At 40.0% G+C, this 21,781-nt stretch overlaps 1 protein-coding gene and 2 long non-coding RNA genes across 4 annotated transcripts in view; 1 reads left to right on the top strand and 2 right to left on the bottom strand.

The window, feature by feature from the left end:
* The window catches only part of ca8 (carbonic anhydrase VIII), a 36,528-nt gene that overhangs the window by 1,042 nt on the left and 13,705 nt on the right, over positions 1–21,781 (top strand). For both annotated transcript variants that reach the window (XM_037084830.1, XM_037084829.1), the window contains exons 2-7: positions 5,989–6,180; positions 6,437–6,561; positions 11,533–11,628; positions 13,882–13,944; positions 14,033–14,081; positions 21,518–21,630. In XM_037084830.1, coding sequence (XP_036940725.1) covers positions 5,989–6,180; positions 6,437–6,561; positions 11,533–11,628; positions 13,882–13,944; positions 14,033–14,081; positions 21,518–21,630 — 638 coding nt within the window. The remainder of the gene's footprint in view (positions 1–5,988; positions 6,181–6,436; positions 6,562–11,532; positions 11,629–13,881; positions 13,945–14,032; positions 14,082–21,517; positions 21,631–21,781) is intronic.
* LOC119011584 lies at positions 11,643–13,969 on the bottom strand. The gene is made up of 3 exons (XR_005072225.1): positions 13,844–13,969; positions 13,638–13,736; positions 11,643–12,579 (listed from the first exon to the last, which is right to left on the bottom strand). It is a non-coding gene; the product is annotated as an uncharacterized LOC119011584 (long non-coding RNA).
* LOC119011583 lies at positions 17,911–19,485 on the bottom strand. Its single transcript, XR_005072224.1, has 3 exons — positions 18,917–19,485; positions 18,632–18,709; positions 17,911–18,431 (listed from the first exon to the last, which is right to left on the bottom strand). It is a non-coding gene; the product is annotated as an uncharacterized LOC119011583 (long non-coding RNA).

The following is a 21,781-nucleotide window of genomic DNA, read 5'->3' as shown; positions in this document are numbered from 1 at the left end:
TTATCACAAGGACCTTTAAGAAACAGTTCACCCGAAAATAAAAATTCAGTCATCTATTCACCCCATGCTGATGTTTTGTGGTTCCTGAGCTTTATAGCATTGCAGCATATTCCCAATTCCCAACAACTGTAGTGGAGGGACTTGTATCAAAACATACTGAACTATAATATCCAAGTCGCTGGGAGCCCAGAGAGAGGAAATTGAGTTTATAAGACGTTATTTACACCAATGATGTGCAGTCTTGTTTGTACTCAATTGTTTGTGCTGTACTGTATTCACTGTCGTCGTTACAGTATGTGATAAAGTTATGGCATAGTGAGTTCATTTAGTATTTGTTGTTTCACTCTGTCTTCTTTTAATGCTGCCTTTACTGAGCACCGAGGGATGTACTGTGATACTGAACAGTGAAACTCTTACCGTAAGTGTGTGGTAACATGTAAGCATGAATTAGACACTAATGTATGGCTTGTGAATACCATTTGTGTCTTGTAGAAAACCCTTTGTCCAAACAGTGGTGTTTTCAGAAGTAGAGAAAATGTAACTGGATGTCCCATTGGCACAGATAGTGTTTAAACTGCCAAAGTCTTTTAACTGGTTACTCTTGACATGCCATCATCAAGCTCAGACAACAATTTTGTGTATCAGAGATAAAAGACTTTCTGCAGGACACTTGTTATAAGTATATAATGTTTTAATTAGAATAAACTCTCTTGGAAGTATTTGCTTCTAAACTGAACAAATGTTTAAAACCATTAACCCGAATGAAACAATTTATAATTCTTCCAAAAGACTGCACAGCCTATCAAAAAACATACAAAGGGGGGGGAGTGGGTGTCCCATGTACCGAGGCTTTTTGTGCGACGGACCTGGGTTCGACTCCCGCCCCGGGTCCCTTTGCTGCGTGTCACTCCCCCTCTCTCTCATCCCCTTTCCTGTCACCTCTTCAGCTGACAAAAAAAAATACTTCATCATCTCATTATGCAACACAGGGTTGTACAACAAAATTAAAGTTTGGTAACACCATGTTGACAGAACCTACAGTTATTAATATGGACATAGGCATAAACATGTAGAGCATGTTTTGAAAATGCATCAGAGTGTATGTAAGCAGCAACAAGATGGTGATGGCCAATTTGTTAAGTGGCACAAATGAACTGACTGAAAAGGCAGGCCAATGATGAAGTTCATGGTGACATGGGACCAGGGGTGGCTTGACACAGGTAGAGAATGAAGACGACCAGATGGTGGGAGGCCTTGCCACAACACAGACTAAAAAGGCTGCCACAAACTCTTTCACATCTTTCGCCAAGCCGGCAAAAATTTGGGCTTTCCCTTGTGGGATCCAGTGTAAAAGAAGAGAGAACAGAACATGCTCAGGAAGACAAACCACTGGGCCTGATTATTTTCCAACAGTCTCCACAGGACCAGCCGCACCTGCTCAGCATGTTCCTCCAGGGAGCGAGAGAAGATTAGGATGTCGTCTAAATACAGCAACACAAAGTAGTTTAACATCTCATGGAGAATGTCTTTGATGAGGACCTAGAAAATTGCTGGGGTGTTGGTTAGTCCCAAAGGCCTTACTAAGTACTCCATGTGGCCGATAGGGGTCTTGAATGCCATCTTCCACTTGTCGCCCTTCATGGATACGGACCAGATGGTAGGCATTTTGAAGGTCCAGCTTAGTGAAGAACCTTGCATAGCAGAGAGGTTTGAGGGAGGGATCGATGATGGGGGAGAGGATACTTTCTTTTTTTTTTTACTGTGATATCATTCAGGCCATGATATTCTATATAGGGGAGTGTCTTATCTTTATTTTCATTGATTTAGAGATTAATCTGCCGTCAAGGGCATCAGTCTTAGGAGTTAGGAAGAAGAGGATCAATGAGGATGAAAGCTTGCGTGACTAGGGCAACATCAATAAGAATGTTACATGACCACAGGAGAGAGGCAGGGAGGTTGATGTGTCAGAGCCAGAGGAGGAAGTTGTCCGGCTCACCGGCAGGCTTTGGAATTCATGGGCAGGCAGGTAGGAAATGTCCAGGTGGACCACAATAGATGCACAGCTTGTTTGAGTCCAATTTTGGCGTTCCTCTGGGAAAGGCGAGCTGCATGGGTTCCTCCTGACAGCAGGGGGTGCTCTGGCAAAGGGGTGGCTGTTGTTCAGGGGAAGAGGAGGAAAGTTGGCTAGGGCAGGGGCTAGCTACTCTGCTGCTAGAATAACCCTTCAGTGTTTCTCAAATGTTATCTAGATGAATAGCTAGGGAAATCAATTTCTCAAGATAGGCTGGCTGGTCTCTGGTGATGAGCTTGTCTTTAAGATGTTCAGATAACTCCTTACAAAATATTACTATGAGCGCACGCTCATTCCTACCGCTCTCAGCTACCAGAATATGAAAGTCAATTGGGCTGGCTGCCGCTGACTGTGAACTCTGTCATTAAGCTTTTAAGTGACTGGCTGAAACTGCACTGGATAGTCAAATACCTTTTGCATTTCATCAGAAAAAGAACATAAGAGTTTAGCACGGGTGAATTACCTTCTCAAAGCACTGTGTCCCACGGAGCTACTTAACCCTTCATGATTCATAATGTAGGCTATGCAAGATTTATCAGATGAGTAGCTAGAGGGTTCTCAGAACAAGAATAGACTGTTGAGGTTCAAAAAGAAAGTTCTCTTTTTTTGGCCATTTAGAGAATATAAACAAACCCACAAATGCTCATGCTCCAGATACTCAACTAGCATGAAAGAAGGCCAATTTAATAGCTTCTTTAATCAGCACAACACTTTTCAACTGTGCAAACATAATTGCACAAGGGTTTTGAAATCATCAATTAGCCTTTTAACACAACTAGCTAACAAGGGGTACAATTAGAACACAGGAGTGATGGGTTAAAAACAGTACTTTTCTTTAAAAAATAAGGACATGTGACCCCAAACTTTTGAACCATAGTGTACATATATTGTGTTTGATAGTAGTTCATTTTTAACTCGAACGGCAATTCTTTTCTAATAAAGTAACAAGAAAAATATTTTTTAATCATGGCACAATTCAAACAGGATCAAAAATCAATTGTCTGTTGCCATTATCCACCATGCACATTTAGTTAAGAAATAGGGTCCCATGAGAGAAACTGGCGGTGGAGCTACTTCACCACTGTATTATATCAAGCTTTTCTGTGATGAAGCTCTGTCACAACAATAACATAGTGGCAAGCAGATTTAGTAACTGACTACAATGAGTCAGTCAACCAGATAGTTAGCTGGTCAGTAGTATCACAGATGTAGCCAACCTAAAATCATTTCTACAACCTGAAAAGCACACACAGAAGCTTCTAGAGCCCTTCTATGTGTATTGTGGCTGACTGGCTTCAGTAAATTGTTCTCAAGGCTTTAGTTGCTGAGGAAAGAGAGAATGTGACCTGTCCTCTCAGCCCTCTTTTGCCATGAAGTGAATAGTCAGCCAGTGTGGAGTGTGTCTCTGCTGCAGTTGTAGTAGAAAGGCAAACTGCAAGGAGCCAAGTTCATTTTCTTGGAGGGACATGGGTGTACTGGGCTTTCCTGAACATGATACTCACTTTGTGCCTTCCTCTTAGGAACACACTCAGTTCCACACGTCTTACAATGTTCTCATTGTGCTGTTAGAGTGATTGTGGTCAGGAAAAAGCTTGAGTGAATCTTGACCAGTGTGAACCTTTTATGTCACTTTCTCCATTCTTTGTTTCTACACTCTGTGCCAGTGCAAGAGACAGTAAACTGATAGAAACAGTACTACTCTCTTTACCAAAGACAGTTGCCACCTCCCATTGTTTGGTCAAAAATTCACATATAACAATGTCTCTTTTACAAGAATACATGGGTCTAAAATCATTTTCAAGTTTTCTGTCCCACTTAGTCGGACAGGCTGGATCCTGTGGATGTTGTAGAGGGAAAAACTTCAGGATGGGCGATAGCAGTCCATTGTTGAGGATAACGTCCAGGTTCCTTGCAGTTGACGAAGGCGATACTATGACATCCTCGACAGTGACTGACAGGTCTATGTAAGGGCAGTCCTTCCCCGTGATGAAGAGGATTTCATTTTTATCAAGGTTGAGTCTGAGGTAATGCGCAGCTGTTCAAGCAGAGATGCCTGCCAAACATTCTGAGATCTGCTTTGCAATGTGGGTGTTGGATGAGGATGGGGAAAAAAGAGAGGAACAGTTGGGTGTCATTTTCATAACAGTGGTAAGAGAATCCATGTGATGTGATTTCAGAGCCTATTGATACTGTGTAGTGAAAACATAAGAGGTCATAATACTGAGCCTTGAGGGACATCAGTTTCCAGAAAGCAGGGTTTGGACAAGGAGCCATTCCATATGACCTGAAAGGTACAATTTTTTTGGTATAATGTGAACCAGGTTAGAGCGGAGTCTGTCAGGTTGGGGCTTTAAAGGGAAGACTATGGAAGGGGAAGGTGGACCCAAACGCAGTTACGCAGGAGGTAAGATAAGGGAAACAAAAGGTGAGCTTTATTACACGAAGCTGAATGCAACAATCACAGTGTGTGAAACCAAGGGGGTCCAAAAAACCCCAAAACAAAGTAGCAAAGAAAGCAGCAAGACAAAGTAACAACAAAAGAAAATAGCGAGACAAAGTACAAATCAAAAATCAAAGTTCAACTCAAACATGGAAAACTCAAAACCAAAACATACCAAACGGAAAACAATGACCAGACAGGGAGTGAAGGGAACACGGAGACTAAATACACAGACACTGATTACAAGACGAGGAACAGGTGAGGAGAGAGAGGAGGGAGGAAGCCAGGTGAGGTAATGAGGGGGAGGAGCACAGAGGAACAGACCAGGCGAGAACAAGGCTGACAGACAGAGGGAGTCTGTCTGTCTGTCTCAGTCGCTGTCTGGAGGGCCGTCACAGTGGATTGAGTGGTCCTGAAGCTTGATTGATTAGGGTCAAGGAGGGTTGGGCCGCAGAGGCAACAGGCATAGGCTGGTTTCTGTGAAAATACAGGTCTTCCCATTCATTTTAATGAGGGTAGTCCATTTTTGGACTACATGCATAGTATGGTATTGGCTTTCAGGTAAATGATATGAAAACTTCCCTCCTCACTGCTTGTATGGCTTATAGGGCACCTAAAAGCTGCAGCCTGTTGTGAGAAAAAAGTGGACTTAGCCATAAGATTTGAATGAGTACATCTCCCAAGTTCTTCCTTCTTCCTCTCTACTGCGCTGCAGCCTTACCTGCGAGGGGGGCTGCCAGCAGCGTATGCATGAGTATGACTGACACTTCCCCGACACCCCCTTTGCTTGGATTGGTTGTGTTGATTCTGGAGCGGTGGATTCTTGAAAATCAAATTAGGGCCACTGGGTGGACCCACAGACAGTGGATTTTTACACAGTTAGCCTGTATTTTATTCTACTGTCAGATCATGATGATCATAATTTTAGCAAATATAACAAAAAAATAACAACAGACTACAACTTGTTGATGTTTTTGGCCTTTTTCCACACAACGCATTTTAACATGTCACAGTAGGATAATCAAAGGTAATAATCAGAAGTATGATGCATTCCATTTAGCTGCTTGTTCATCCTGGGTGACTGGCACTCTTTTATGGCTCAGTGGGACATGAACAGAAAACATTGCAATCAACATCTACATTGATAATGTTATTAGTAACCCCAGTGCTTTTCCTAATGTGACAGGTAAAAATGGGCCAATTGCTCTGATGTGTTACCAGCAGCTTATTAAAGGGAGGAACTCCGAACATTTCTATATAATATCTTGCAAATATTCATGTGAACTGTCTCTTTGTTTATGTTTTGGCTCAGTGTTACTGTAAGGTAGTGCTAAATAATACTGGTTAAGAGTATGAATTATTTATGCTAACGTTAAGGCAACAGCCTAGGTTTACCGTGTGCATTGTAGAGCTGCTCAGTGATAACATAATCATGTATGGTAAATGTAACGTGTGTTTTGTATTTGCTGTCACTCAGGTGTAGAATGGGGGCTCCATTTCCCAGCAGCCAATGGCGAGTACCAGTCTCCCATTAACTTAAACTCCAGAGAGGCCCAGTATGACCCGTCCCTCCTGGATGTCGGCTTATCACCAAACTATGTGGTGTGTCGAGACTGTGAGGTCATTAACGATGGACACACTGTTCGCATCATTCTCAAATCCAAGTCAGGTGAGTCCCAGAAAGCATGAAAACATGTCAAGACCACCACTTATCAATTTAAGAAGTGATGACAAAGCAGAATGCACATTTGGCCTTGTGTTGTCAGCTACTGTTGTTTAGTCGTGACTAACAGTGCAAATAAATCTAGGCCACTGTTGATGACCCCCTTTTTCTCACTTTCACTTTAACTGGGACGGCTTTGATGTGTCTTATACGTCCTGTCTGCACTTGCCCACGTTGCCCTGGTTTCCTGTGCTGCTGCCAGTGGTTACTGGAGGTCCTTTGCCTAGTGATCATGAGTATGAGCTTCATGAAGTTAGATTCCATTGGGGCAAAGAAAACCAGAGGGGATCTGAGCACACTGTGAACTTCAAGGCTTTCCCTATGGAGGTAGTGCACTCTCTCTCTCTCTCTCTCTCTCTCTCTCACACACACACACACACACACACACACACACACACACACACACACACACACACACACACACAGAAATAAGGACATGGCCATGGAGCATAGTGCACTTTCAGATGGGACTAACAGCCTCTAAAAGACTAAAGAAACACAGTGGTCACAAGTTTAAAACTTCTGGCACTGACACGTGTCCTTCATTGTAGTTTGTGGATACCTTGAACACAAAACCTTTCCAACAAGAAACACTTCTGACATCTGAAGGTGACAGCTGAAAATTTCATAGGCTGAAATCAATGTGTTTGTATAAGTGTGTGTCTAGGGAACCTTTTGTAAACGTTACACTGATGGCCTGAGAAAAGAATCATAAACATGTAGAATATTTTATTCAAAATTAGTTCAAAGAGAAGATTAATACCATTTTCCTGTCATGAAATGTCATGTAGTTGGTATGGAGCTTGAAGTGGCAGGCAATTAACCTTGCTGAGCATGAAGATTGCAAGCAGGAAGAAAAAGCTCTCTTACTATCTCCAAAATTGAAATCTACACACACCTCAATCATTGACAAAGCATATTTTGATTTTGAAAATAAATTTTGTGGGTCATGTTTTGTAACTAATTCTTGACAAACCACCATTTGACCATCTCACCAGAACTTCTGTGCAGCAGGGCTGTGTGGAGTGTTGTGTTGACAGCATACTCTGTTGACCTGTTTGCTCGATTGGCAAACTGGTATTGGTCCTGGTCAGCAGAGGAGGCCGATTTAATGTTTGAGAGGATGAGTCTCTCAAAACATTTGGTGATTATGGGGGTAGAGCAACTGGGCGATAGTCACTAAGGCTGTTCGCTGTACCTTTTTGTGGCACTGGAATGATGGTGGCTGACTTCAGGCAGGTTGGGACTGCAGATTGTAGTAACGAATGGTTGAAGATGGTGGTGAATACCTCTGCTAGCTGGTCTGCGCAGGCCTTGAGAATCCTGCTGTTGACTCCATCTGGACTAGCTGCTTTTGTGTTGACTCTATGCAGGATGGATCTGACCTGATGTTGGTCCAGCTGAATGGCATTGTACTTCCCTGGTAGAGCCAGATGTGTGTCAGCATCAATCAGGCGGTCAAAGCGAGAAAAGAAGTGGCTGAGGGAGTCTGGCAGTGTGTGGTCTGTGGAGTTGGTAGTCTTGCCCTGCCACATGCTGCCAGAGTTGTTGCTGTTAAAGTGCTCCTGTATGTGCCTCACTGATGCCTCTCCTCAGGCTTCGCCATGCTTGCTTTTAGATCTGCAGAATCCTGTGTCCTGAGCAAGGTCCTCACCTTGCTGTTGAACCACGGTTTCTGGTTGGGGAGCTCTTTAACAGTTTTTGTCTCTGAAACAGACTTAGCACAGAAGTTTATGTATGAAAGGACAGCTGATGATTAGTCCTGAACGCAGATAAGACATGGTATTTTCAAGAGCAAGAAACTTCACAAATGATGGTGAGGTATGTGGGTAACAACACATTCTGATTTATGGTTTAACTCAGTTTAAATTTAACCTGTTCCTTTTCCTTGTGTGTGTTAAGGAATGTAGACAGTGTGGGGCTCACAGCTCCAGGGGTCCCCGAAGTCAGTATTCTGCTGTTTATGTGTTAAAGGTTAGAAGAAGACAAGGTAACTATAGAGGAGTAAAATGGAGTTTGACCCTCCTGTCAGATGGTGGGAGATGTCTAAATGTGTACATTTCCAAAAAAGGATCGAAGGATCATTTTTGTATACAAGACCTAAGGAGTGACAGCAACAAATTGAGTGATTTATGGTTATGGGAGATGAGCAGGGAGATAGGTCAACTCCTTTTTCACCCATTGGATAGATGGACCTTAAGTTTATCAAAGTGACCAATTAGAACTTACTTTGAAAGGCTTGCACGAATAGAGAAAGTGGGGTGGTCACTCGAAGATTTCCTAAGATTGAAGGTTTGAGAGGATTTCTGGTCGAGCAGAGGGCAAAGCATTGTTCAGAACTTTGCCAGGATTTGAGTACAACCAGGGAGCAGCCGCCCTGGTTTGGATTCAGGCTTGAGATCTGTTTCAATAAAGATTGCTCTATGATTCCACTCAGCCTCGCCTCCGCAGAATTCTTTCATCATCAAACTATACACCAGGGACATGCACAGACATTTGGAGGGGCCATTGCTCTAACCTGGAAAAAAAGGCACCAGCTCTGAAATGATACATTTCTTTTAGCCGCCTTCTTGAGGTCTTTCTCTTTCTTCTTCAACCGTCACACAAAACTAACATTATTGAGTCTATAAATATACATATAAAGTATATGTTTAGTATCACATAGCATATTGACTTTAAGCAAAATATAATGCATGAAGTAAAAAAACTGTTGGTGAAGCTCCTTTGAAAGTATAGCTTTCCAAACTACCATTACTTTATTACTGGAAGAAGGTAAACTACAGCAAAGCTACTCCAGGGATGAATCTAGTTTGGTTAACTAAAGCCACTTAGAAAAAAATGTTCAAACTACTGACAAATTGACAATGAACATAACCATAAAATTATAACAAAAGAAATTGCCAGTTCATTGCAATGAGTGCAGTTTATTTCCTCGCAGTTCATACATAAGTAATATAAAATATCTAAAGAATAAGATAACATTTGTTAATAAATAACAAATGAAAACAATGAAAGTCTAAATAAGGAAATAAAAAAGGGGCCTGTTGTCCCGTCAGTTTTGAAACAACTGCAAAGTGTATTTAAGCTAGTATAGTTTAACCTGCCTACATGTAGTTCACGACTCCCCAACACTGGAAATACTATATCACATCACGACGACGGCCAAATAAATAAATAAATAAATAAAGATAGTAAAAAGGTACTCTCTCCAGAGGGGCAGCTCAGCTGTTGCACGAGCAAAAATAGCCGATACCTGTGCACGTCCGTGCTATACACCGACACCTTCGAGGAAGACAGCCCAGAAACAGTAATGGTTTACACATCACCATGCTATCAGGACACAATATTGACAGAGTTACAGAGTACACATATCTAGATAAAATTAGATAAAAACAAGTACAGAGACAATGAAATTAAGTTTCAAAAAAAGCAGTAAAGCACAAAGTGTGTTCAGTTTAAATAGTGCAGCAAGACAGATATTACAGTATGTACAATTATTCGAGGCATCTGGCTGATCATCATCTGGACGAATTTAAATTTCACATTGATACACTGAGAGGTAAAATAAAACAAAAATTAGGATACCTACACCCAAACAAAACCCATTTCCCTTTGCTCTGCCGGAGACAGCTCATCTAAGCAGTCTTTTTTAAAAAAATCAGTTTTAGATGGTGGTGTCCTCTATAGTCATGCCTCTGTCCCCACTCTAAAACCACTGGACTCTGCACTCATTACTGGTGACAGCTACTCCACCCATCATTGCATTTTATATGAAAAGGTTGGATGGGCACCTTTATCCACTAGAGGAGACATGCACTAGCTCACTCTCATCTCTAAAGTGTTGAAAGGCAACACGCCATCATACATCAGCACTTTATTAAATTGGTATCATAGTAACTTTTCAACACGTTCAAATGATTGATTAATGCTCAACGTTCCCCAGATTAACACTGAATTTTGGGTTAGGCTCTCATTTACTCTGCTGCATCATCCTGGACTACTTTACAACAGACATGCAAACTCAACACAGTTGTTTCCATGGAGCAATTTAAAAATATGATTTCTAGCTACTCTGCTTTTGAAGGTAACTGTTTTCAACAATGTTTGTTTTGTTGTTGTTTGTCTCTTTGTTTCTCTGTGCTCTCGACTTCAGTGAAAATGAGGGCTTGCCCTCAATGATCCCCTAGAGATTTAAATAAAGGATATATACAGATAAATAAGATAAAATATCAAAGGGGTTTTTTTGTAATTCGAATGACCGCAACTCTATTTATAAACGCAATAAAAGGGGAAACACCCTAGGGGCTGAATTCTTTTCTATAGGAGTTGTACATTTGCAGTTTGTCCATTGTGGGCGATGGGCATGAAAATAACAAAAGCATCAGTCAGAAACCAGTGTCAACACTTGCGTGTGCAGCACACGTGCAGCACTTTGTGCCAGGTGTAACATAGAGCCCTACATATCTCTTGAAAGAAAAAATAGCACAATCATCCTTTCACAGAGAAAAGGACAGATCTCTCAGCTCTAAAGCATTACTGTGCTCAGTTCAGTAAATTTAGGGGTGTTGTTACTAGTGTGGAAAGACAGTAGGTTTATAGTATCTACTGTTTGCTAATATTAGCAACTCTGTTAACAATATCCTAACCTTTACCCTGAACTTTAAAAAAAAAAAGATTTAGTCTTTAAAAAGAAAATGAAAGTATATATTAGTAAACCTCTTAAAAAAAATAAAATTATATCCTCAGTCCAAAGACATTTTGGAGTTGCCACAGGCACGCAGGGGAGGTACCTCATGACAGACAAAATCACTGTTGGTTTTAGTCTTCTTTGTAATTTGTTGACCAAAACCAAAATATTTTCAGCCTTATCTATTTAAAAATGAATGATTTATAAGTCATGGTTAAATATCTCAACAGTATTTCAATTAGCATATTTAGCATTTATGATCAATTAGGATCCTCTCTTCTCAGTGACACTTCTCAGTGGGTAGTCTCATCCAGGCGTAATGATATCAAAGCTGCCAGTTAAGAGATCGCTGAGGGTTTTATGTTTTAATGAAATCATTGTTTCTACACAGTAAAATACGTACCATGGCATCTTTCAGTCTTATAAGATCTATGGCCTGGTCAGATATTTATTTCTCCCTCTTCACATTAACTGAGTGCCCTCAGTCACCCCCAGCTGATGGTTTCTTACTCTCTTATAACAACTGTTCCTTACACCTGTTCATAACGATGGCCCTTCAAATACAAGTTGTGTTCTGTTTTCTGTCTATCTGTCCATCTGTTTGCCTGTAGCTCCATCTGATTCACTGGAACAGCACTCTGTTTAACACTTTGGAAGATGCTCTTGGGAAGAAGAATGGAGTCCTCGTCATCGCTCTATTTGTGCAGGTAAATATCCACATCAAGAACACGAAGGCTGCCATAGTGGCCAGACCCTCAAAATGTAACGACTGAACAGAGATCGAAATTAGTTTAACACATACATTTGACCAAATATATCATTGAACTCTTTTCAGGACAAAGATGATTAGTTTTATTGGTTTTTGATTAAACTTGTTTTTGTATTCTTGGAAATAGTCAGACAAGAGATACATAGATTACATAAACAAGATATGAAATATAATAATCCCATCCCCCCTCCCATTAGTCCGACATTTAACATTTAACATCTACACTGTTTCTACTGTCCTGTCAACATTATAACAGGTATAAGTTGTCAATACACAGTCAAAGTATGTACTAAGGTACAGTTTTATGAGCATTCTTATTGAAGCCCTGAAGCCATGTTAAATGATGTTTAACTCTGCAGAGTCATCTGATCGGTGACATCATCTCTGATTCAATATATCAGAGCTGTCTTGAAATCCTGGTCTGGAGGCAGTGGCCAAGTAATGTAATTGGTATAAACCCGACCACAGTGTAACACCAATGTAATCGACCACCACAGCAAGCCTAGAGTAAGGTTTAAATCTACAGTAACCAGTGTTTGGTTGAATTTGAGCCCTTGACACTGAGAAGGCTCAACAGTGTGTCCCAGCACATATGTTTATGTTTGTCAGGTAAAAAAGACTGAAGACATACACTGTTTCAGTATGGAGAGAATTTGGATTAGATTCTATATTCAAAGGGGGAAGACCAAATCCCCACTTTGACTCATTATAATAGCTTATATGATATCATTTTTTGCTGCTACAAAAGGGCTATCTGATCACAAATGAGCCAATGAAAACACAGACACAGGCTGATACGGACAAAGGCAAAGAAACAAAGAAACAAACTCTTCGCAGCAGGCCCAGGTTTGGAGAGGTGAGCAGACCACTGAGCAGAACAGTGCAGGAGCTGGGAGAAATTGAGATGGAAGATTTTGATATGACACAAACTCATTTGAGTTGATGCCTGGTACTGATCAGGCATTAAACATCAGTGGTTAAAAAGTAACTAATACTCTGAGTATGGTTTAGAAGAATATTGATAATATTTAATACCTGTTGTTTTACTTGTAATTGAGTAGTACTTCAGTGATAGAACTATACTTTTACTTGAGTAGATATTTTCAGTACTCTTTCCACCACTGATCCAAACACAGTATAACAAAATATAATCCAATAACAGCGGAAACTCCAAAATAAAAATAAAGTTAAATTGACAGCTGAATGTATTTAAACAAAAACTGAACATTTGAGTCTTCATGACGGCGGTTTTATTGTTGGGCTGTTGTATTACACTGCATTAGTTTCAGCTAGGTGTAACTAATGAGCTGCAAATGAGTATAATATTTTGGGGCAGAACTGCTCATATTGTAAATGGTCTCTACTTAAAAAAAAGTGCTTTCTAGTCTTAGTGACCACTCAAAGCACCTTACAAAACATGTCAGCATTCACCCATTCACATACCCATCCATCCGCCGGTGACACAGGCTACCATGCAAGGTGCCAGGAGCGATAACCATTCCTTTACACACATGCACCAATGGAAGAGCCACTGGGAGCACTTTTGGGCTCTGTTTCTTGCCTGAGGATGCTTCAACATGCAGACTACAGGGGCTAGGAATCAAACCACTGACCATCTGATTGTTGGGTGACTGCTCTACCTGCTTATTTCTACTCCATGGACTTCATTTTTTAAAATATTGACTTCTCCTTTTGCCCAGATGTCTGAAAGTGTTGTTCCTTCCTGGGACTGTGAGTGCTGTTTTTCTAAATGAGTGAACAAGTTCATTCCAGATTAGATGAACCTTCCTGTGTACAGTAATAGTATGACGCTCTAGTCCTATGAAATGACTTTCTAACTGAATTTGTCCCTACTGGGAAACATCCTTAAGGTTGTGGCAAGGGTAACTCCAGTTTAATGAACCAATCAAACCTCTGAGAATAACTTCTGACCTGAGTCACACCAACCTTTTGGTTTCATCCCGGATGGCCCAACCTGCTTTGGCAACAGTTTTAACAGTCGTCCTCACACATTCTGTTTCTGACGGCTCCTTTGGTTTGGGCTTCCTGTGAGGATATGCCGAGTATAAACTTAGATTACTGTTGACGTCTTTAAGATAAGCACTGATTGCCTGTAGAAGACACATTGATAAGTCCTTCAGCCACCAACTGACCTCCCACTGAAACCTGCAATGTGTTGTGTGTTCATCAGATTGGGAAGGAGCATCTGGGTCTAAAGGCCATCACAGAAGTTCTGCTGGACCTGCAGTACAAGGTGAGAGCAAGATTGAAAAAAAAAACATAAGAGGAAAATGAAAAAAATGACAATAATAATTATTGTTGTGCTGCTATATTTCCATCAGGGGAAGAACAAGATCATCCCTTGCTTCAACCCAAACACTCTGCTGCCTGGTGAGCACAAACCTGTCTGCTCTCACAGTCATAATGAGTATATGAAATGAAACATTACTGTAGATTGAGTTTTAGGTTTTACCACCATAATTAACTCAAGTCTGTTGGTTCACAGCCATCCTCTCATCAGTCCACTCATTCTTAATGCCAGCATACTATCATAGGTGTTGTTTACACTGGGGATGCTGGACATGTCCCCACCACATTTTAAAGTGGCTGATTTTGTCAGCATCACTCTTCACTCTCTTTACAAATATAATTTGTTAAAACTGTGCTGAAAAATATCTTAGACATAGAAATGTTCATTTACAAATAAGAACCCTTTGCCGTTTATTAGCATCAACAGTCGAAACTTATTTAAACGCAAACAACCAGTGGCTTTATGCTCAGAATGAGTCATGAATTCTTGTGAAGTGATTGCTTCTCCAGCATGCAAAAAGTATGCATGATGACTGTCACTTGTGTGCACAACCACTGGTGAGAAAGAGTCCGAAAAAGGTATGCTGAAAACATAAATATAAAGACAATACAGTCATCCGCAAATGAACTGTGTTTACAGACAACCTGAATTCAGCTCTGCAGCCACTTGACTAGTCCTAATCCTCTCAAATTCAAATCTGTGTAGTTAGTTAGTTTGGTTGGGAGTTAAGACTTCTCCCTAAGACTCTCTTAATTACACAACATGAGGAGTTCATTTTTGCAAAATAAGATCTTTCCATTTTTATCTATGTGGCCTGGCTATAGAAAAACGGGACTGGACACACTCTTTATACACTGACTGAACTTAACACAAGAACTATGTTAATGCTGTAAATGAGAATTGTAGATAATGACAGTGTTAGCCTCACAGGACGGTGTATTTAATAGAGGTACTCCAACTATTCACTGTGCTACTCTGGTATCAACTGAGCAGGCTACCCACTCATTAACAAATATTCACCTTTAAAATGGACTGTGAAGCTCACTGTCTAATGGATTAAACCAGTGGCGAACCGTGGCCCTGGACCCTGGGCCTTCACTAGGACCACTGGGCCCACGGGCGATTCTAGGGTCACAGCTTTAGGGGTGCTGAGCACCCAATGAGTCCAACTGCCACCATCCACCCTTTTTTCTCACAAAAACAAAAAATATGTCTATTGAAAAATAACTATCATTTTAACATTGGTTCAGCTAACTTCAAAACCCTTTTTTTTTTTTCTTTTTTTACTTTAGCTTAACACTCTTCCATAGGTATGATTGGCAAAGGGCAAAACAGAATGAAAACATTTTTGAGAAAGATTGTTTTGTAGCAGTGGTTCTCTGAGTTGCTAACCTAGCAACACTAGCGGGGTCTGGGTTGAACATTTTGAAAAATAACCCTTTAAATGGTGACTACTGGTGAGATTTTTAAGGAAAAAAATCATTTTCAATCATTTTCAAGACATGAGACAAAATAGTGTAGAAGTTGACATTGCTGCTTAAAAATATGTCTAACCTCTTGAGCATTAAAGAACTTTTTTACCATTATTTTCTTATCATAATTTCTGCATATTAATATTCATATAAAATAGAGGAAGCACTAAAGTACAATAGAGAGAGCTGTGTCTCATTCGTCAGGTTTGCTACAATCTGCTGCTGGTTTGGAGTCACTGGGTTACATGACATGGAAGATATTGCAATTATTTTTATATTAATATACTTATGCAAAGTAATTTAATGACTTCTTTCTCCAGTGATTAAGCGAGTAATGATGATACTAATCGATTTCAAGATAACTTAGGGTGTAGTGCTTTCACTGTGTGCAACTTAAATTCGCCATTTGCCCGCGATATTGAACCTACAATAATCATGTTGTCGCGCTGGATGACGGTCGGGCTGCGGCGCAGTGCAGGTACAGAGGAGAAGTAGCGCGTGAGAAAAGGATGATACCATTTGCTAAGCGGGGTGTTTTCAGTTTCGTCCTTCACATATACATTTTAAACCACCAACTATGGAGTATGCTTTGGACACAATTTAACCTTGTCAAAGACGAACACAAATTTTAGAATAACATAATTTCTTACTCCAAGTTTTAGGGATGCTGAGCCCTTTTTTAGGGGTGCTGGAGCACCCCTAAAAATGGGCTAGCCTCACCCATGATTGGGGCACACTTGGCAATAAACAATCAAACATGTGACATGCTAGGTCAGCATATCCTCCTGAGACCAGGAAGAAAAACTTGTTTTTGGTACATAATCTAATAAAATGGGATGTAATAAACATTTCACCAAGATGATTGTAAACATGTTATTGATTTATTGTTTATCGCCTGTCCCTTGTAGTGGACATCAGGGTCATTCTCTTCCAAAAAAGTACATTACAAGGCATGATTTGGTAATGACAAAATAATGCATTTTTCTTTTAATTCATTCTTATTTGATGAATATTGGAAACAAAAAACACATTTTAAAACCTGCTCTACTGCCTTGCTCTCTTCCTCCTCATCTCCTGACAGCTCAACATCTTACTTTCCCTTAATAGTCTTAAACAAAATCTTTCCTGCCTCTGTTTCCTGAAGCATGGAAAATGGTTGGAAATGAGAAGAAGCAAGCCCCACTGTCCCCCACAAAGGACATATGTTAAAATGTGTATTTTGAAAGGCTTAACATTAACTTGCACTTCTAAGCTTCTATCATCATATAATATAGTTAAGACCCTAATAAATAAAGAGCAACATCCTCAGGATAAACAGAAACAATATTTCTTTATACATTTGATCACTTAACTCCCTCACTGCCATAAAATATGTTGTTGCAATTCCCACCATTGTGAAAAGACAGAAGATGACCTCTGTTGACCACGCCCCTTGTGTGTTACATCACTAGAAAGCCCAGGATGTGCTTTACACAGGACAACAGGACTCAAATAAACTGCATGCATGTTTTTTTTTTTTAAATAAAGGCCCCAGTGTCATGTTAACTACAATGGACAAAAAATTGCCAGGTCTTAAAGGTTTCTTTGCCCTAAATGGCTTCACACAAAGGCCATTCAGCAAAACCAGGCACACGAAGCTGGCTGTATGACATCACTACATGTAATTATGACATGTAAAATAATTGGAATATTTTGTGAAAACAAATGATACAAGCAAATCATATTGACTTATTTCACATATGCAGTACCAGTCAAAAGTTTGGACACACCTTCTCATTCAATGGTTTTTCTTCATTTTCATTATTTTCTACATTGTAGATTAATATTGAAGACATCAAAACTATGAAGGAACACTTATAGAATTATGTAGTAAACAAAAAAGTGTTAAAGAAACCAGAATGTTTTATATTTTAGTAGTCACCTGGAATGGTTTTTAATTAACAGGTGTGTCTTGCCAAGAGTTAATTTGTGTTATTTCTTGCCTTCTTAATGTGTTTGAGACCATCAGTGTTGTGCAGAGGTAGTGTTGGTACACAGTTCTATACAGAGAACAGCCATATTTGACTGCTATTCTAATCCATATTATGGCAAGAACCACTCAACTAAGTAAAGAGAAACGACAACTGATGGTCTCAAACACATTAAGAAGGCAAGAAATTCCACAAATACTCTCGACAAGGAACATCTGTTAATTGAAAACCATTCCAGGTGACTGCCTCATTAAGCTGATTGAGAGAATACCAAGAGTGTGCAAAGCTGTCATCACAGCAAAAGGTGGCTACTTTGAAGAATCTAAAATATAAAACATATTCTGCTTTGTTTAACACTTTTTTGTTTACTACATAATGCCATGTGTTCCTTTATAGTTCTGATGTCTTCAATATTTATCTACAACGTTGAAAATAATAAAACTAAAGAAAAAACACTGAATGAGAAGGTGTGTCCAAACTTTTGACTGGTACTGTATGTTTAGCTGGAATGAAAGTAAAATGTCTAGAATATTCATCTATTCCCTTGAAATATATTCCATCTGAACACATCAGCAATAAGGGTTGTTTATCAAAAGTCTTATCCAGTGGAGGTATCGCTGCAGCTTGTACAAGACATTACTGTTTTATTCTGAAATCAAGTACTTTGTGTGTGTGGTGACAAGGTTAAGGGTGCGAATGGGTGGTAGCAGATAGCTGATTGACACCAGTCAAGTGTCTGCCATAAACCACGTGGAGGGCCCTGAGGTGACACAGAGTCGGAGCACAGTGGCACAGATCTGAGGTGGAGGCCTCAGTAGAGTTCTGTGTTCCAGGCTGTTTGTGGTGCAGCATCACTGGGCCTCCTCCCCAGCCTCCTACTCCACCATGTGCAGATAAAACTTTCTTTTAACAGCCCGGCGCTCAGGGATTAGGTCGAACTGCATGATCTCACACGCAGAGGGTAGCATCTGGACACATGAGGCTTGACCTTAGAGCAGAGGTGGGGTGAGACAGAGAGAGAGAGTGAGATAGAAAAAAAAATCACTTTTAGGCGCTTAAATCTCATTTATATCAGTCATCGTCTGTGGGCAGATTGTGGTATGTCACGGGGGACTGAAAGCTAAGCAATGATGAGTGTCAGGCGTTCCGAGTGCTGGGCGTTCTGGCGAATCTTGATTGTGTACATACAAAACAGGATTCGCAAGGCCACACGTCAGACTGCTGTGTCCTGCTTCGACAGGTTGGGCTTCGACTTTCCTTTGAAACCTTGACCACACACACACACATACAGATGCACACAGTTACAGTCACAGCCATTTGAATTTTTCTGTTATGATACATTATCTCCAAACTGCTTCAAGAGGCAACACAGCCTGAGGAGCTAATCACTGTCTAACTAAGTGTCCGTTTCCTTTGACCTGGCAACTGAACAAATGCAAAGCAACAAGGTGCAGACAGTGATTTCTTCCCTACCTGCTTTCCACAGTAAGGTCCTCTGCTGGACTTCAAACATCAAATTCAGCCCCTCGGGAAATGCACACACACATTAATTCATCCTGATCGGTACAGCTTATGCTCTAAGCACAACATGCTTTTATTCTGTCAAATTTAAAATGTTAATAAGAAGTACATGTATACTGAATATTTAGAATATCTAATTTTTTGCTACTTCAACAAACCAATAATATTCATGGTCTATCTAATTTGATGCACAGTTGTGGCACCATTACCGTAAGAAATAAATGTATGTATGAAGCAGGGCCTATTATTATAATTATTATTATGGTTATTGAAAAAAACATTACTCACCAAATGAAGATAACTTAAAAATTAAGTCCATCCTGCAATCCTTTTTAACAAAGTGTGCAAGGCTGGGTCATACAGCCCAGCTGGGATGAGCTGCTTTGGTTAAGCAACTCAAATTATTGAATCCCATGCTGCACCGGGCTCCTTATCGGGACTGAAAAGCAGGCAATCCCAGTAGTATGGAGAGAATTTTGTTCCTTTATCATTCAATCAAATAAAATAGATTTGAAACCAAAAAAGAGATTTGAGAGCAAAAAAGAGTGAGTGGCAATCATAAATTTTTTTTAAGATCGAAACAGAATAGGTTGCAATTGAAAAAAAAAAAAGAGAGAATATATTTCTTCAACTTTAATCAAAACTAATGTTTGTAAGTAAAAACATATGACCATTTTGCTTATAAATCAGTCCTCTTTGCTTTCAAGTTCTAAAGTTTTGCTTGCGAATTCAACTGCACTTGATGGGCGGGGCCTACGCTTGAAATGTTTCCCATAAGTAATGAATTGCGCTATATATCGTTTGCCACAGCCTGCCGTACACTCACAACAACAACAACAACACAAGTAATGAATTATAATGCCCTTTTCTGGTTTCAAATCTATTTTATTTGATTGAATAATAAAGGAACAACATTCTCTCCATATTCCCAGCAGTACAGCTTGCTGGTGCGCAGGCTGCCCGTTAGCCACGGGTAGCGGCCGTAGCTGCTAGCTTGAAAATGCCTCTGGTAACTCTTGCTAGATTGCACCAATCCTGGCAAGGCGGGGGACGGTCGACCTATCTGGACAATTTCCAGTTTATCCTGAAAGAGCAATCTTGAAAATGGAGTTTCAATAAATTCAGTAATCACACAGTTTTCTTCACTACTATCTGCCGCCATTTCATACGCTATATTTGTCTCCTGTTCGTTCTTCTCCTCCACTCCCTTGCTTAAGACGCTCAGGGTCGCCTTGTTTATATACGGTCATGCTAGGTATTCGCGAATGCCCGGAAGAGGCCGTGAAATGATCCCGCCCCCAACACAGAGAAATATGATTGGCTAAGGCACCTGTCAATGTCAAATTCTTGCCACATTCACTTGAATTACACGGGCCTTCGTTGCTGCTACCCAAGGCCCTGCAAGAGGAATAATTTACCCAGATACCAACAGAAGAAAAATTGTGATTGGTCCATTTCTCGTTCCGTAATTTTAGCTCACTGTGTGCCAAAACAAGTGAGTCCAAGTTTATAATTGCCTAATCTACAAATTATTCATATTATTTTAGTGAATAAAAACAAATAAATAAGTAGATAATATATAATTCAATACATTTATTTGGAGTACACAAAATTATTTCAATATTTTTTCTTAGGCCTTCATTGACTACCTAGAAGGCCCAGAGGGTTCCCCTCTGGATTAGACTGACCAACTACACAGCCATAAACAAAATGGACTTAATAGACAAAGGACTAAATGCTATAGACAAAGTAGACATATAGACAGCAGTCTCAGACTCCTTTCTAAACAAAGAAACAAAAATACAGTCCAAATAAATATATTTTTTGATCCACAAAATGATTCAACTGCCTCAGTAACTTCAACAAAGTGTATTATTTCTGTGGAAATGTACTGTGCATTCACATACAAATAATAATAATAATAATAATAATAATAATAATAATAATAATAATAACTATACAGTGTAAATATTTTGACATGAGTCCAAAATAAAGTTAAACAGACCTAAACCCTGGACCTAAACACAGCATAACTCCCCTCTAAAAGAGGCAAATACACATTTCAATGAAACAGTTAGCATGCAACACCATATAATCAGATTTTAATAGATCACCACTGATGAGACACTTATATTTTTTTTAACTAGCTACATAAACTGACAAGAATTCAAAAGCCTCCCTCATTAGCCTTGCTCAGCAAAGGTTAATAAGTAAAGGAAGCTTTTACAGTAATAATGCCTCAAGTTTGTCTATAAAACCCATTAACAGCCTGCAGTTCACTTGGCTACATTTACTTTTATCATGAAAAAAGGTATATGAACCACCTGACAAGCACTAGGATAATATTACAAAAATATGCATTTCTGGAGCTTTAATCATTTCTGTATATTGAGCTGCCCTATATTTCTTACTGAGTGGATGGCCTACTTGTCCCTGTGAATATATAAGGTAATTCTTGCAATTTCAGCAACGTGTATCTTTTATTATATGTATAAAAGCTGCTTGCCCAGACATGGTTTGCTTTGAAACATGAACTGTTCAATCTGCCCTCAGATCCTTTACTGAGAGACTACTGGGTGTATGAGGGATCTCTGACCACACCACCTTGTAGTGAGAATGTGACCTGGATCCTCTACCGCTATCCCCTCACCATCTCACAGTTACAGGTAAAATAGAAATAAAGCCTGAGTGTTTCCAGAAAAGTGGAGCTTCTCTTTCTTCCAGCAGACTGGTTGTAACGAAGGTATACATAACAAAGTGGCCAAGAAAGAGTAGATTACTGGCTCGTATGTAGGTAGGTAGGTAGGTAGGTAGGTA

Source organism: Acanthopagrus latus, chromosome 21, assembly GCF_904848185.1.
Source record: "Acanthopagrus latus isolate v.2019 chromosome 21, fAcaLat1.1, whole genome shotgun sequence".
Lineage (NCBI taxonomy): Eukaryota > Metazoa > Chordata > Actinopteri > Spariformes > Sparidae > Acanthopagrus > Acanthopagrus latus.
This window is presented reverse-complemented; position numbering and strand designations above follow the sequence as displayed.